The sequence below is a fragment of the Notothenia rossii genome (assembly GCF_949606895.1).
Source record: "Notothenia rossii genome assembly, chromosome: 3".
NCBI classification, from domain to species: Eukaryota; Metazoa; Chordata; class Actinopteri; order Perciformes; family Nototheniidae; genus Notothenia; species Notothenia rossii.
The window spans coordinates 92,531,148-92,549,871 of record NC_136901.1 but is presented as its reverse complement, the minus strand read 5'-3'; the positions used below and the strand labels follow the sequence as shown (position 1 = coordinate 92,549,871).

The 18,724-nt window shown below is 38.3% G+C and overlaps 1 protein-coding gene across 6 annotated transcripts in view; it reads left to right on the top strand.

The window, feature by feature from the left end:
• glra1 (glycine receptor, alpha 1) overlaps positions 1 to 18,724 on the top strand; it is a 171,473-nt gene that overhangs the window by 132,505 nt on the left and 20,244 nt on the right. For all 6 annotated transcript variants that reach the window (XM_079670304.1, XM_079670308.1, XM_079670303.1 and 3 more), the window contains one exon: positions 5,441 to 5,587. In XM_079670304.1, the coding sequence (XP_079526430.1) occupies positions 5,441 to 5,587 (147 nt within the window). The remainder of the gene's footprint in view (positions 1 to 5,440; positions 5,588 to 18,724) is intronic.

Genomic DNA, 18,724 nt, shown 5'->3' with positions numbered 1-18,724 from the left:
TACAGAGCCCCTCCTCCAACACACACGAACGCACACATGACCAATGAGGGCACGAGATAAGTTTGTGCACAGATGGAAGGCTGACAGGCAGGTAGGCCATCCAGTTACTTTAGCCGGCTCAGATGATTGGTCGTGCTTTTTACAGCGCCACGGCTTCCAGAGATGATATTTTTTAATGGATTTTTGTCAAAGCACTTCAGATATTCATTGCTATCGGATGTTAAGAGCATTCCATGAAATATAACAAAAAGTGTATCTCGAGCCGGTTTCTCAAACTTACCTACCCCACCTTTAAGTAAAGATACACAATATACGCCATCACTTGCTGTGCATCAGAGAATATCCATACTTTTTTTAAGAGACTATATTCTGCTTATTGGGCTTTACCTTTCCTGTAGTTTGTTCTATATGTTTTAGTGCATGTAAACGGTCTGCAATAGCTAAAGTCCCTGTGTTCCTTCCAGAGGGAGTTTCTGTACCACACACGTCCCCTCTTGCCTTTGTTTAATTTCGGAACATTGTGACATCACAGTACGTGATTGGCTAAGGAGCTATTGACCAATCAGAAAGAGGGTGAAAAGAGGTGCTGCAGCACATTCAGTATGAGAAAAATAAAGAGCTTTTTGAACATGAAAGCATGGAGACATGTCAGAGGAGAGACATACTGATATACACCTGAACATCAGCAGGAGAGGAGTCTTTAAAGTAGAGACACTACATACTGATATACACCTGAACATCAGCAGGAGAGGAGTCTTTAAAGTAGAGACACTACATACTGATATACACCTGAACATCAGCAGGAGAGGAGTCTTTAAAGTAGAGACACTACATACTGATATACACCTGAACATCAGCAGGAGAGGACTCTTTAAAGTAGAGACACTACATACTGATATACACCTGAACATCAGCAGGAGAGGAGTCTTTAAAGTAGAGACACTACATACTGATATACACCTGAACATCAGCAGGAGAGGAGTCTTTAAAGTAGAGACACTACATACTGATATACACCTGAACATCAGCAGGAGAGGACTCTTTAAAGTAGAGACACTACATACTGATATACACCTGAACATCAGCAGGAGAGGACTCTTTAAAGTAGAGACACTACATACTGATATACACCTGAACATCAGCAGGAGAGGACTCTTTAAAGTAGAGACACTACATACTGATATATACCTGAACATCAGCATGAGAGAACTCTTTAAAGTAGAGACACTACATACTGATATACACCTGAACATCAGCAGGAGAGAACTCTTTAAAGTAGAGACACTACATACTGATATACACCTGAACATCGGCATGAGAGGACTCTTTAAAGTAGAGACACTACATACTGATATACACCTGAACATCAGCAGGAGAGGACTCTTTAAAGTAGAGATACTACATACTGATATACACCTGAACATCAGCATGAGAGGACTCTTTAAAGTAGAGACACTACATACTGATATACACCTGAACATCAGCAGGAAAGGACTCTTTAAAGTAGAGACACTACATACTGATATACACCTGAACATCAGCAGGAGAGGACTCTTTAAAGGAGAGACACTACATACTGATATACACCTGAACATCAGCAGGAGAGGACTCTTTAAAGTAGAGACACTACATACTGATATACACCTGAACATCAGCAGGAGAGGACTCTTTAAAGTAGAGACACTACATACTCATATACACCTGAACATCAGCAGGAGAGGACTCTTTAAAGTAGAGACACTACATACTGATATACACCTGAACATCAGCAGGAGAGGACTCTTTAAAGTAGAGACACTACATACTCATATACACCTGAACATCAGCAGGAGAGGACTCTTTAAAGGAGAGATGCTACATTCTGATATGTGCTCTTTAAATCTCTAATATTAGGTAAAGGTTGAATCCTTTCTCTTCTTCTTCTGCTCCTCTCCGTCTCTTTGCCTTGTTGACCCTCAAACGGAGTGAACTGGTTGACCGTTTAGGCCTCAGTGACTCTCCGTGACTCTGGTGGAGGGGAATCAGCCGGGCATCGGAAGATAAACGCACATCAGACTCAGTGAAAGTGAGCATGAATCACAACAAGACAGAGCTAGGCGCTGTGTGTTTGTGAAAATGATCTAAAGTCATAGTTTAATTGGATTTTAAACGGCTGATTGTGGGTTTTCTGTCTCAGAACAGGGATCTCCCTCTCAGGCTGCACCGTGTAATTGAGTGTGGAGATGGGGGAGAGTTGTTATGACAGAAGGGGGGGGGACACACTCTTGAATAATGGCACTTGGCGGGCAGATAGCAATCAGACGACGACCCCACCAGACTTCATTTAGCCCTTATTATCCGGACAGTCCTCAGCCTGTCCATCTCCCTTCACTGCGCTCTCTTTGCATGTCGAATCGGTTGCATTGGAGAACTCTTTTCTGCTCCAGCCAATCCTAAAGTTTAATCCCAGATCAAATGTAGAGAAGGCGGCATTTCGTTTTGTTCCTTTGACGTTATTTCACACATTTAAAATGGCTTCATGGAAATGCAGTGCTTGACTTTTGCTGGTTTTCCAAATCTGCCTTTGACCCTAACACATTGACACCCTCAAGGTTCAAGGTTCTTTATTGTCAAACTAACCTAATCCAAACCTGAACCGACTGGTTAAGCCAAAACTGAATTACATCCAGAAATCAAACAATTATTAGTTGCAAGGGACACAAAGTATTGGCATCACAAACAGGTTTTAAGGGACAACAATTCCCGCTCTCAAACTGAAGTTTTTTTAACAAACAATGTTTCGTTTTGCTTAACCAGAGAATGCTTCAGTATTTTATTCTGGAGATTTTTGGATTGTTGGTTAAGGTTGGGGTTAGGGTGTCAATATATTGGGATCAAAGGCAGATTTGGAAGACCAGCAAAAGTCAAGCACTGCATTTCCATGAAGCCATTTTAAATACTGTATGCAAAATAACGTCAAAGGAACTAAACTAAATATGAATTGATTAAAAACCAAAGTCTGAAAGCGGGAATTGTTGTCCCCTAAAACCTGTTTGTCACGGCAATACTTTGTGTCCCTTAAAACTAATCGTTTTATGATTTATGGATGTAATTAAGTGTGGAGATGGAGACAATCCTCAGCCTGTCCATCTTCCTTCACCGCGCTCTCTTTGCATGTCGAATCGGTTGCATTGGAGCACTCTTTTCCGCTCCAGTCAATCCTAAAGTTAATCCCAGATCAAATGTAGAGAAGGCGTTATTTCGTTTTGTTCCTTGCCAAAACATTGAGGCTATTTCACAGATTTAAAATGGCTTCAAATGCAGTGCTTGACCAAATCTGCCTTTGATCCTAATACATTTACACCCTAACCATAACCCAATATCCAAAAAGACCCAAAATGAAATACTGAAGCAGAAACTGGTTAAGCCAAATCTAAATATTAATTGTTATTGGAATTGTTGTCCACTAAAAACGAGAATACCCTGTGTCCCTTAAAACTAAGAGTTGTATGACTTCTGGATGTAACTGAGTGTGCATTGGACTGGGTTTGTGTTTGTTCATTGTCTTGTTTTCTGGTAAGACTTAAGAACTCTTTTCTGCTCCAATCAATCCTAAAGTTTAATCCCAGATCAAATGTAGAGAAGGTGGTATTTCGTTTTGTTCCTTTGACGTTATTTCACATATTTAAAATGGCTTCATGGAAATGCAGTGCTTGACTTTTGCTGGTTTTCCAAATCTCCCTTTGATCCCAATACATTGACACCCTAACCCCAACCTTTACCCAGACCCACTATCCAAAAAGCTCCAGAATAAAATACTGAAGCAGTCACTGGTTAAGCCAAAACATTAATTGTTAAAAGACTTCAGTTTGAGAGCGGGAATTGTTGTCCCTTAAAACCCGTTTGTGATGCCAATACTTTGTGTCCCTTTAAACTAATCATTGTTTGATTTCTGGGTGTAATTCAGTCCTCCCCCTGTCCATCTTCCTGCAGTTAGAACCTGTTGCATTCGACTGGTTTTGTGTGATATATTACTGTTCTCTTGTAGTCCACAGAGTGGGACTAAAGCGCTCTTTTCTGCACGTCATGTTAACTTTAAATCCAGACGAGATGTACGTTAAAGGGCCGTGAAGACAAAGTCCTCAGTGACGTGTTAAATGTCTGTTTCCTTGTCTCTTGCCTTACATTCGTCCTTGTTGGCGTTGCACATGGACACTTGATCTGACAATCGTCGTATCGTAATAACATAAAATGCACCTCACAATTATTATCTAAACTTTATGCAGTTACCTTTATATGTCCAGGAAGTAAGTCATTGAAAAGCAGGAGGTTGCCCACTCTAACAGAGGTTTAATGTCTGACCCCCTGAGTGCTACGTTCAGGAACACTTCAGCAGAAGAGTTTCAATTACCTGAGAGTGTTTTCATTTATTCTTCCTCTCAGTGTCTCACTTCAGACGTGGATTAACCCCAAGTCACTAGCAATGCAGGATGTAATGGCATTTGAGACGATCAATTATCAAATCATAATTAAAAGCCAAATTGCTTTCATTTTCAAATGCCAATAACATCTAACAATATTCATCTGCCTCAAAGCATCTGCAAGTTTTATACTACATGGAATCATATTTTGATTTTAACACACTTCAGTGGGTGTCTTTCTATCGTGCTACGTATTTTGCACAAAGTTAATTCTCCATTAAACATACCAGACTATGCTTCACTAACTTGTCCTTAAAGAGCAATACGATGTGAATTAGGAAACTAAAACTGAAATGCAAAATATTTGTTTGATTCTCAATCAAATGTTAATACTTTGATATGTGTTATTCTGTTGGTAGTTAATTGTAGTTTAGCGTGGTATAACTAATAACAATGTGGAGTTATTTATTAGAGATTAAGGTTTGATTAAAACCCACAGAGAAAAATGAAGGTGGTTAAAAAAAGACTTCATGCTGGGCATTAGATTGTGGAGCACTGCAAAGGTTACATATCATGTATTCATGTTATAATGCATCGCAAAGCCTAATGTGCACACTCACAATATACAGTTAATGTTTCCATCTTTAAGTTTTTGAAAGACTCAAATATCTATTTTTTAGCATTGTCACTGTGGCCCATGATTGAATGAAAAAAGTATTTTGATTATCGATAGAGAAAGTTGTTTCTTGCTGATTAATTGATAAAATTGTGTTATCTTTATGAATTATTTTAAACACAATCAATTGACTCTCCTTAATACAGCGAGTAGATATTATAGGCAGTAAGAAAGAAATAGAGGACATGATTAAACATTTTTAGGTTTGACTACGTGGAGAACTAACCCTTCTGAGTCCACACAAAGCATCATTACCCCGTCCCTAAAGTATTGTTTACGCCGGTTTGTTCAACAGCAAATCCAATGGAATAACTTCTATCTAATTGAACGTAGACGCCTCTAACCCTTCCTCCCCTCCCTTCAGGTGTCCTACGTCAAAGCCATCGATATCTGGATGGCGGTGTGTCTGCTGTTCGTGTTCTCGGCGCTGCTGGAATACGCCGCCGTCAACTTCATCGCCCGCCAACACAAGGAGCTGCTGCGCTTCAGACGGAAGCGACGACACACAAAGGTGAATACACACACCGTCACATCTGTTCAACACACACACACACACACACACACACACACACACAGACAGACAGACAGACAGACAGACAGACAGACAGACAGACAGACAGACAGACAGACACACAGACACACAGACACACAGACACACACACACACACACACACACACACACACACACACACACGTTTTATTTCTATCTCCATCAGTTCTGGTTCAGCAGAGATATCGGCTGGAGTGTTGTATTCAAGAGTGATTTGTTATCCATGAGACGAAGGTGATTCTGAGTAAAGAAACGTAGAAACTAAATAAAAGCAGCTCTCGGTGTTGGTAAATGAATAATACATGACATATAGATTTGACGAATATGAATACCGTTAGATGGAAGTTGGATGCTAGAGGTAGATGATGATTCCTGAATCGCCCATATTTGATATACCATATCCATATATATATATATCCATACTTTATATGCGTGTCCTTCAGCAAGTTTAAAAGGACATAAATGCAAGGAAGTGTGTGATGAACGATCTGTAACGTCTGGAAGAATAAGAAGAGTTGTTTTCCAATGGTCAAACGTAGTTTTGTCCACACATGAGCATCAGCTGTGTCATTTTCAAGGTGTTCAATAGCTGAATTGAAAAGTAGTTTTCGAGAGTGATTTGTTACCCATGTGACAAAGGTGATTCTGAGTATAGAAACGTCTGATCAAACTGAATCAAATCAGATCTTTGGTGCTGTTAGAATGAATAGCACATGACATAAAACGGAAGACGGATGGAAGTTGGATTCATGAATGAAACGTGAGTCCTGATATCTGAATCTCCTGATGCACAAACTTTCATATCTGCCTTTTACATTGTGTCCTTGTTTAAAAAAGCATTACAAAGAAGGACAAAATGATGTGGGAGATATTCTTTAAGAGCAAGACAAGATGTTTTCCAATAGCTAAACCGTCCAATAGTTGTTTTGTCCACACATGAGCCCCGACAGACCAGAAGCAAATACTTTTAAACCATAAATCTGTTGTTTTTCTGGAATGAAAAGTGCTCTCGGTGCTGTGCAAACCCTCCCGTCATCGAGTATGCAGTTTGGATAAAGTCCCTGCTCACCTCTGTCCTCGGGACTTGTAAAGAATTCACTGCATGTTTGATATTAGCTTTGTGAGCGGCTCATCACCGGGCAGAAACACGGACCATCAATGTTTCATCGGAGGAGCATCGAGCATGATTAAAAGCTGAGCCGCGGAGCAAACAGAGACGAGGCTCGTAATGGATTCACAATGTAGGAGAGCAGGAAAAACACAAGGAAAGTTTCCCCCTCGGCTCTGAAACTTTGTTTGTAGAAATGCATGATTTACAAGAAACAGCGATAAGAGGCTACTTCTGTCTCATTGTGAATGTGAATGTCTGAGTTAGTCAAAGTGTACCGTGCCTTTCATTTGATTTGATAATACTTCAAAATAACAACAAAAAACTATATTTCGAGCTTTCAATTGTACCACATGGTCCTCAGCAGTAAGTGGAGTTTGCACAATGAACATTAAACTACAGACGTTCAAATGTTATGTTTTTTAAAACACTGTGATGATAGGTTGATTCCTGTCCTTGTCAACAGACACAGGAAGAAGCACTTTGACGTGCACTAACTATACCAGTCCACTAAATAATTGTATTTACTACAGAAACGGTTAAAAAAACAGCAGATTTTGACGGAAATTGCAGCGGAAATTAGGTTTGAAAATGTGACTTCCTGACTCTGCAGAAACACAACAGATCAGGTGTAAACGGTCGGGTTAAACCACCACTTACCATACTCGTCAACCCTCCCGATTTTCGCGGGAGACTCCCGATTTCATTGCCCTCTCCCGGTTTCCTCCCGGGGTCATATTTCTCCCGCATTTCTGACAAAATCAGATTTACACACGACTGTTTCCACTCGGACTTTAATACAGCTATACCATTGTTTGGTTTCCATGGTAACACGTCTCTTTGCGCGCGCAACTCAAATTCTGAGAGGGTGAGGCAGATACTCACAGAAAACAGAAGGCCGCAAGTCAGTGCACTTACAACTACAATAAGCATGTTAATGTTAATCTAACAGCTCCGGCGATCCACTAGCACCCCCCCCCCCCCCCCCCCCAATTTTGCATTTTGAAATGCTCCCGATTTCTGAGGTCTAAAGGTTGGCAAAAACACAGATCTGACACGAGGTAGTGCAGCCATCGAAAGGTTGTTGGTTCGATCCCATGTCGATGTGTCCTTGGGAAAGATACTTAAACCCCTAAAGTGTGAATGTTGAGCAGGTGGCATGTATGAATGGGGAGTCGTAAATATTGGATGAAGCGCGTTATAAGTGCAGTTAATTTACCGCTCTGTCAAACAGAAAGGGTTATTGTGGAGGATCATCTGTATGCACGCGGCCTGGCCTTCTGAATATCACGTTCACATGCAAAGAAATACCGCCTATTACATTTCAAGGCTGCGTCACCCAGGAGGTCGCTGCTTCTGTTCAACGTGAAACTAAAAGCTCACATATTCTAATATAGATCGCTATAAAAGACCTGTCCTATTGTGGAGCCTGTAGTATTTTTGACTTTTGATTTTAATTAACCAGAGTATTTGATATTGTTTTGTTTATATTGTTTATATTTGCTAAAATATTTTTCATTTTATTTTTAATTGTTATTTCATTTTCCACTTTTTTAAGTATTTAAAGTATTGTATTATAAAGTCTGAACATATTTCTGCTTCTGTGACGAAAGAATTTCCCAAATTAGGATTAATAAAGTATCTATCTATCAAATCAAATCAGGTTTTATTTATATAGCACATTTTAAAAAGATTGTTGGTCGAGCCAAAGTGCTGTACATGCAAATAATAAATAACATATCACTACAATCGCAAACAGAAGACAATAAATTACAAATATACAATCAAACACAGGGAAATGTCATCAGTCTATAAATATATTTTTTTTTTTTTGTGACCAACTTTTTTTTTTTTTTTTTTTTTTTTTGCCCTCACAAAAGGGACTTATACAGATACAAATTATATAGACAATATAGACAATACAAAAAGAAAAATAAAAGACAAAGGAAGAAAGAAAACATATGGAATCCCTTTCCCACCCCACCACCCCCCCCTCTTCCCACCCATCTTGCCATTTCACAGAAAATCCTACCTGATGTTTTTTAGCAATCGTCTGAGTTCATCTATATATTATATATATTATAGCATAACAATTTATCCACATAAAATACATTCATACCTTTTTTTTCTCCACATAACATTTCATCTGTTTAAGCTGAATTGCGATTAACTCCTAATAATCTACAATTGCACCAAGGTGTGCGTATATGTACAATCATCATTTACATGAATGATATTACCCGATCAGCAGCTCTTTGAATAGCCTCTAATGTTTCCCCCTTAGCCTTATTAGCAGAAGTGATTGACAGCTCTGAGATTAGTAGGTGATGGAAGGATGATATCCATTGCTTGATAAATAAAGTATGTTGGGGTTTCCATCGTATTACTATTATTTTTTTGTCTGCTGTTAGACCAGCGAAAAGCACCCTTTTCTGATGTTTCTGTAGGTCAAGTGAAGAATCATCATTCAACAATACAATATTTGGGAGACAGGGTATGTGAACTCCAATAATCTCAGATACAATGTCAATATATATCTATCTATCTATCTCAATTGAATAACCTAACAAACATATTTTAAGATATAACGCGAGTGTTTTAAATAACCTAACCAAAACGTCTTAAACAAAACAACCGAGTCGTTTTTTTTTAAAACGCCGACTGATATCCTTTAAACATAATTGGGAATGCAGATGTCAGGAAATGTATTTTTGTCGGAGGCGGGTTTGATGCATCGATGTTTTTGTGTGTTTTATATAAAAAAAAGATGCTATAACTCCGATTGATGGAAAGCAGCAGCTTGATAATGGCATCAAAACCCTTTCATTGTTGTGACAAAAACACATACAGTATATCAGCCTCAGAAACACCTCACTTTTTTAAATAACTGTCTCCAAACCAAAGCGTTTGATCAAATGAAGATAAAGTGAGAATATATCAGTTCATTTAATTCCTCAAAACTGCTTTGGATATGTTGAGTAAATATGACAGAGCGCAATGTCAAATGTTCCCTGGAGGACTGTTGTTTTTTTCCTTCTGCTACTTTCTCTCATTGCTTTTGTCTTTGAACCATTTAATCAATCAGTTGTGTGTGTCTGGTTGGATTTATCAGCCCGGGGCGGCTGTATTGAATAAGGAGTAAAGCTGTCGCGCCTGCGGGGAATATTGAAACGCTGGTTGATTGTGAAACTGGTGGTATGTGTAGGCGGAGAGCAAAAAAACACTAACGCCCACAAGAAATGCAACAATGAACCTGCAGTAAAACAATCTGTACAGCCCTGGATTTCTGTGTGTGTGTGTGTGTGTGTGTGTGTGTGTGTGTGTGTGTGTGTGTGTGTGTGTGTGTGTGTGTGTGTGTGTGTGTGTGTGTGTGTGTGTGTGTGTGTGTGTGTGTGTGTGTGTGTGTGTGTGTGTGTGTGTGTGTGTGTGTGTGTGTGTGTGTGTGTGTGTGTGTGTGTGTGTGTGTGTGTGTGTGTGTGTGTGTGTGTGTGTGTGTGTGTGTGAGAGAGGGATTGTATCTATACAGCCGGTGAACATGCATGAGTAAATTCACGAGTGCTTGTCGTGCATTTCGGAGTTGTAGGGCATGTGTTCGTGCCTGCCATGACTGGAGCTGCCTGATCGAGTTTGACACATGTTAGTGTGTGTGAGCATGTTCCCGTGTTTCTATATTTATGAGGACCGAGTGTACCCTTAAGGCCAGTAAAGCGAGGTCCTGCGAAGTGAGGACACTATGCCTAAAGATATTCAATACTCCATAACACAGAAAAATATCTAAGAAGCTGAAACTAAACAAAGGTTTCTCTGTTGATCATGTTATGTGAATAAAAGCCACGATACAGACCATGTATTTCTGACAAAACAACCAGAATCAAAATACTTGATCTAAGTTGAGTTACACTTTGACAATGAAATTAAATAAAAAGATTAGATTAGATATAACACTAGACAGTATATTATTTATAGAATACCCAGTATTAAATATACAGAGTAAGTTAGAATACACTGTGATAGGCCACCCGACTACTAAAAGTACTGTAAACATAGACTCAAGTAGAATAATTATATATATTTAAGATTTAAACAAAATATGAAATTAAAAAAATGGAATCAGACTATTTTACAAACAAAATAAGTTAAAGTAAAGGTGCAACACAAAATTGAAATTAAATAAAGTAGGATAATTTTATTTATAAAAACAATAAATTAAAGTAAAAAAATTGCAATAAATAGATAGAATGTTTAAAATATATATTTAGATAATTAATGTAATAAAATATAATAACATATAAATATATAAACTCATAGAGTATAGTATACAAACAAAAATAATTGAAATATAAATATTGCCAAATTAAACACTTATAAAGTGGTAACAAATGTTTTAAAAATACTACATTTTGCAATCAGTGAACATTTAAATTTTTTGGATCCAGACCCCCAGATTGGGAACAACTTTACATAAATCAACTGATTACACTTCGACTTACTTACAGTATTCCTGATGCCACCACGTTATATTGTTTTCAAATGCAAATTAAAGTATAAAAATGCAGTTTATACCACCAGATCACACCTTGCTCTCTTAGCTCCCAGGTTAATACAATCCTAGAGGGAGAAGGAGTCAAGGAGGTGAGGGGGTTAAAAATAGATATAAAAAAATACATAAATCCTAAATCCTATTGTTGTAATCCCCAATCCCCTGAGCTGTGATGTTGGGTGAAGAAGAGGAAGATTAGCGGTCCGGCTGCCGCTGCACTTTCAGGCGAATCAGACGCTAACGTTAACGTTTCTCACCACAAGTAGCAGGAGCACCGTGGGCTCATCTGACCCACATCTGGTCACAACAAACCTTTTTTTATGTCGAGTTATTTTTGTACAGATGATGAAAGCTGGAGGTGAATTCCGGTTATCCGACTGTGGCGTTGGGTTAATGAAAGAGCTCATTTAACGTCAACATCTTATTTCAGAAGCAGGTTTAATGCCAATAAGGTTATTATGTGAGGTTAGTACACAGCTACAAACTAAATAAAACAACGACTTGACTCACAATATTGATTTTTTAAATTATTTTATTAATTTAAAAATGATTCCCTGATTTATTTCCTGTCTTCTTCTGCTGTTCCCTTTAGTGTTTACTTCATGTCTGTCTTCTTCTGCTGTTCCCTTTAGTGTTTACTTCCTGTCTGTCTTCTTCTGCTGTCCCCTTTAGTGTTTACTTAATTGCGGTCTTCTTCTTCTGCTGTTCCCTTTAGTGTTTACTTCCTGTCTTCTTCTGCTGTTCCCTTTAGTGTTTACTTCCTGCCTGTCTTCTTCTGCTATGCCCTTTAATGTTTACTTCCTGTCTTCTTCTGCTGTTCCCTTTAGTGTTTACTTCCTGTCTTCTTCTGCTGTTCCCTTTAGTGTTTACTTTCTGTCTTCTTCTGCTGTTCCCTTTAGTGTTTACTTCCTGTCTTCTTCTGCTGTTCCCTTTAGTGTTTACTTCCTGTCTGTCTTCTTCTGCTGTTCCCTTTAGTGTTTACTTCATTGCGGTCTTCTTCTTCTTCTGCTGTCCCCTTTAGTGTTTACTTCCTGTCTCTCTTCTTCTACTGCTCCCTTTAGTGTTTACTTCCTGTCTGTCTTCTTCTGCTGTTCCCTTTAGTGTTTACGAGTCTTCTTCTGGTGATTTCTCTGACCTCAGGCACTCTCTTTTAACCCCTTTCTGTCTCTTGTTCCTTTATAAAAGGAATCCCAATAACAAACAATCTTTTTGACATAATAGGTGACTTCAGGTGGTTCTTACATAACACGGTCCGTTCTCATGTTGTGTTGCTGAAGGTGAAGTTAGGACAAAAGCTGAACATGTTTATTTGTGTTCATTTAGACGTGACTGATGAGCTATTCCTATCTCGAGGTGAATTTAGGTAACTCTACAGTCTATTTGTCACACTGTGTGATTTATTTATTAGGGATTTTCCACCCTGAACATTTAGCAGGAGATGATTGTATGTGAATCTACACTTAAACAGTTACTTCTGCCTTTTCACACAGCCTTTTCACACATGATGAAAGATAAATGTACTCTAAGCACGGTAAGGCAATTTAATGAAAGCATCGACCCAATGACAGAGATGTTACTGAAAGTGGAAATTAATATTGAATGGAAATGTAATGAAAACAGAATGAGCTCCACACCTTGAAAATAAGATAAAAACAGGACAAATGCAGCAAAACGATCAAAACTTGTGACACATTTTTAATAAATCTCCTCGGGACTATTATTAATTTTAATAAAGCTGTACCTGCAGGACAGGAAGCTTCAATCTACCTCCACGCCTGTTTTTTTTCCAAATTAGATGAAAACCAAATTCAAATGTGTCAGACAATTACATTTCATAAAGTTCTGCCTATTAAACCTTTATTATATTTGGAAAGGAAGGCATTCAAGGAATAATGAAATTCTAGAAAGTGTACTTATTAGCAATTATTTCTGCAGAGAGTTAGATTTGAAAGATCAACGCCATTCTAATAACTCTTATCTTAGTTCAACACAAAGACAGGACTGCTGCTTTAAATGCAAAAAGATAAACTTAAGTTAATTTTAATTGCTTCATAGTTCAAGCAAGAGGATAAAGATACAAAAGAATAACCTATACAGGGTTAATACTATGGATTCATATTCAAGATTCTTAGTTCAAGTAAGTTATTAACAAGGAACATTGCTCAATTTCAATGAAATGTTGTTGGTAGCATGTCAGCAGTTTGTAATCCTACAGTGTGTTGGAGATGATTTATAATTGCTTTTAAGACCTTTGTGTAATGTATACCATAATAATACACAATATTCTATAAATCTGCATCATATATTTGTCTTAAAATCTGAAAAAAATAAATAAAAGTGGCATGAAACGGAGGGAATTTAGTCAAATGTACCTCCAAATATAATTGCTATCCACCGTTTGTATCATCACCTTGAAATATGCAAAACGTAAGGAAGCATTTTTCCACTAGAAACTGAAAGGACTTCTAAGGACATACGAAAGAAAACACCGAGAGGAATTTGCATTTGAAACAGGATTTCGCCGAGAGCGTTTCATAATGCGGTCAAACTCTAGAAATCATTCTAAAGTGTTTTTTAATTCAGCTCCTCTGGTGTTTTCACTTCGAGCACTGTGAGACAAAGAACTGCTGAATGAATTTCAAAGAATTTAAGATAAGAAGTACTTTAGTGATCCAAAGTTGGGAAATGTTTGTGTTGCAGCAGCATAACAATAAATGGGATTGTGCAATACAATTAAAAGACAAGAAATAAACATTTAAAAATGTCAACATCTCAATAGCAAGAAGACAATTCGTTCTAGAAAATATGCATGTTAAATTACAAATGTAAATGTGCACCGTCAATACGATCATCACCATTATACAGCAGTGGTGACACGAAGTGAGAGGAAAAGGGAGGCAGTCCTTGGGCGTCTCACCGTCTTAATTAACCTTCGCTGGCCAGTCCCTCTAATGTGAGTCTAATGTGATCCTCGGACCTCCATTATGTCTCTGAGAGGGCGATCAGTCAGGATTCAGCTCTACAGAGACAGCTCTTTTTGTCCGGAAACAATGAACAAGTGGAGAGGAAAGGAGCAGAGGAAATAAGAGTGGTGCAGGGATGATGTGTTTTTGTAGGTTGACTCAGATGTTAGCATCGCAAGAACTCCAATGGGGTTTTTCCGTGTGATTTTGGATTATGTCAAGAAAATAATCTCGGAGGCAAAAAAAACATTTGTAATACTTACACGTTTTGTTCATCAGGATAATCTCCACATATTAACACCACTACTTTATGATTTCTGAAGTAAAAAGCTAATGTTGGGCTATAAAGGAATTACAGCACAGTCACATGACTTCACGTCACCACCGCTAAGCTAAAGGAGGCTAATGTTGGGCTATAAAGGAACTACAGCACGGTCACATGACTTCACGTCACCACCGCTAAGCTAAAGGCGGCTAATGTTGGGCTATAAAGGAACTACAGCACGGTCACATGACTTCACGTCACCACCGCTAAGCTAAAGGCGGCTAATGTTGGGCTATAAAGGAACTACAGCACGGTCACATCACTTCATGTAACCACCAGTAAGCTAAAGGTGGCTAATGTTGGGCTATAGAGGAACTACAGCACGGTCACATGACTTCACGTCACCACCGCTAAGCTAAAGGTGGCTAATGTTGGGCTATAAAGGAACTACAGCACGGTCACATGACTTCACGTAACCACCAGTAAGCTAAAGGTGGCTAATGTTGGGCTATAAAGGAACTACAGCACGGTCACATGACTTGAGGTCACCACCGCTAAGCTAAAGGTGGCTAATGTTGGGCTATAAAGGAACTACAGCACGGTCACATGACTTCACGTAACCACCGCTAAGCTAAAGGAGGCTAATGTTGGGCTATAAAGGAACTACGGCACGGTCACATGACTTCACGTCACCACCGCTAAGCTAAAGGTGGCTAATGTTAGGCTATAAAGGAACTACAGCACGGTCACATGACTTCACCACCGCTAAGCTAAAGGTGGCTAATGTTGGGCTATAAAGGAACTACAGCACGGTCACATGACTTCACGTCGCCACCGCTAAGCTAAAGGCGTTATCTTTTGCAGAATTTCCAAATATAGGTTATTTTCTGGCAATAGAGTTGTTAAAACAAATATTGAATTTCTAGAACAACAGTGACCAAACACACCAACATAAATAATAGTTTATTCTAATGTCACAAAGACTTTGTACGTGTTATTTCCACTAAACACCTTCAACATGAAAGCATGGCAGCTTGTGTAATTAAGGCACGTTTCCAGGGGTCCATTAGTCTGTTAGCTATAACATGAGGAACATTTTTTGCAGGGTTGCAGGAGAATTAATTCAGATTTAACTATTAATTATTAATTTAACTTTCAATTTTGACTGTTAATCTTTCTTTAAAATTATTAAGAACAACATCTTGCTGGTAGCATTAGTGAAAAGTGTTTTTAATCAAAGCTCAATGCCTCCTGCATAACGTAAATAAATCAATTTGCATAACTTTGTACCTCTGATGAATATATAAGTGCACGTAAGTGTATTAGGAATGCATTTCATATCAGCAATAACACCTTTAATACCTGTGCATTCATTACAAATGCAACCTCTCAAGGGCATGTTGTTATATCTGCAAAACAGTTGGTCAAAGGGTTTATCAAGGAATTAAAATGCAAACATACCAATCTGTCTTTGCATTATCAAGGACGTACTGTAAAGCACAGGCTGTCATGTTGTACGGGAATTTGAAGCATGGTTAGCACACGTCTTCAATCCTGTATGCTAATTGTGTTAGGATGGAAGGATGTATTGGATTAGAGCGATATTTCTCCGGAGGGATTTGTTTCTGGCCACAGCAGTGAAGAAAAGCTATGAGGTGCAGCTGAGTACAGTTTGAAGTCTCTATAATCTGAGTGAAGAATATCCTCGAGGGTTTCATGGCTTTTACGCAACTCTTAGATGCATGTGTGCTGCTTTTAAAGTGCTCTTTGAAGCCCAGGAGCACATAGACATTCACATACATACAAATAGTTCCTGCAAACATCAACTGATAAACTGCACAACAAGATAGACATTTAATATATTTAAACTTTAAACGTTGTCATGTTGCCGTTGGTCACCATGGAAACATTCATTAGCTAACAATGACATTATTGTTCTATTAATATAAAGGGAGGTCAGGTACTCTTTAAAACAGCTGCTAGTTATGGGTACTTTTTACTGAAGTACATTTCAAAGCCTCTTTACTTCTGCTTGAGTAAAGAAGTTTAGTCAGTACTTCTACTTTCACCAGAGTATTTTTAAACACGAGTATCTGTACTTCTACTTGAGTAAAGGATATGTGTACTTTTGCCATCTCTGGTGGTAGATCACATTGCATGACGGAAATCTGCTGATATGTAATTCAGAATTGAAGTTGTACCTCCGTTAACACAGCGCTGCACTCCGGATCGTTTCTCAGTGTTAGAGCTGAAGCTGTAGTGCAGGTACTCTCAGTTGTGCTGATTTCTGTGGTTTCTACCCTGATACTTTATTGATTTGTTAGTGACACTGATAGTCCGGGGGGGGAGGACAAAGGGAGAAAGAGCGGGAGCAATCGGACCGAGGCTGCTGTCTAATTAGAAAGACGGAGTGAGAGGGCATCAAATACACGGATACTGCAGCCTAAGATAAAATAAGAAGTTCTTTATTTATCCCAATTTGGGAATTGTTGGCATTGCAGCAGCATAAAAACACATGGCATTGTACAATACAAATTAAAAGATTAGAAATAAACATTCCAAAATGTAAACATCTCAATAGCAATAAAATAGCATTAAAAACATACCCCCGTAATATAGTCTACATTTCATATGAGGTTTAAAACCTATGAGCATTTTAAATCGCATTTGAATGAAATGCTTGTAGAATCTGTTGTTGTATTTGTATTGTTGATTTAATGTGTGACCGAGGCGATATATAGAAGTTAAGCTGTCTTAATATAATTAGGCTGTTATTTGTTCTAAACTGTTGGAGTGATAAGCAGGCAGAGATGGCAAAAGGACACACATCCTTTACTCAAGTAGAAGTACAGATACTCGTGTTTAAAAATACTCTGGTGAAAGTAGAAGTACTGACTAAACTTCTTTACTCAAGTGAAAGTAAAGAACTTTGAAATGTACTTCAGTAAAAAGTACCCATAACTAGCAGCTGTTTTAAAGAGTACCTGACCTCCCTTTATATGAATAGAACAATAATGTCATTGTTAGCTAATGAATGTTTCCATGCTGAACAACGGCAACATGACAACGTTTTCATTGGTCCCTCTTCTTTAGAGAAGACCAGGAAATGATGGATACACGGATCGTGTTCAAATCAATAGGCACGCAATGACTCTAAATAATAATGATCACGCCACCAAACACACATTCAGACTAAAGGAACCAGCCTGTTTGGAAAATGAGAGAAGTAGAAAGTACAGGTATTAGTGTTCAACATGTGAGAAGTAGAAAGTACAGGTATTTGGGTTCAACATGTAAGAAGTAGAAAGTACAGGTATTTGTGTTCAACATGTAAGAAGTAGAAAGTACAGGTATTTGGGTTCAACATGTAAGAAGTAGAAAGTACAGGTATTTGTGTTCAACATGTAAGAAGTAGAAAGTACAGGTATTTGTGTTCAACATGTAAGAAGTAGAAAGTACAGGTATTTGTGTTCAACATGTGAGAAGTAGAAAGTACAGGTATTTGTGTTCAACATGTGAGAAGTAGAAAGTACAGGTATTTGTGTTCAACATGTAAGAAGTAGAAAGTACAGGTATTTGTGTTCAACATGTAAGAAGTAGAAAGTACAGGTATTTGTGTTCAACATGTAAGAAGTAGAAAGTACAGGTATTTGAGTTCAACTTGTAAGAAGTAGAAAGTACAGGTATTTGAGTTCAACTTGTAAGAAGTAGAAAGTACAGGTATTTGTGTTCAACATGTGAGAAGTAGAAAGTACAGGTATTTGTGTTCAACATGTGAGAAGTAGAAAGTACAGGTATTTGTGTTCAACATGTAAGAAGTAGAAAGTACAGGTATTTGAGTTCAACTTGTAAGAAGTAGAAAGTACAGGTATTTGTGTTCAACATGTGAGAAGTAGAAAGTACAGGTATTTGTGTTCAACATGTGAGAAGTAGAAAGTACAGGTATTTGTGTTCAAAATGTAAGACGTCAAAGTAAAAAGTCCTTAGAAAAAAATAAGTAGTGGAGTAAAGTACCAGAAAAATGTACTTAAGTACAGTAACGAAGTATTTGTACTCCAATACTTCACACCTCTGTAAGCAGGCCTATTGTTTTGGTGGTCTGTGTGTGTTTTTTTGAGAAACACTGAAATAGACGGATACTGCAGCCTGTGAGAGCTGGCTTCTCACTGAGCTTCCAGATGGAGAGACGTCGCCCCCTGCTGGGGAGTTAAACCACTGCTCT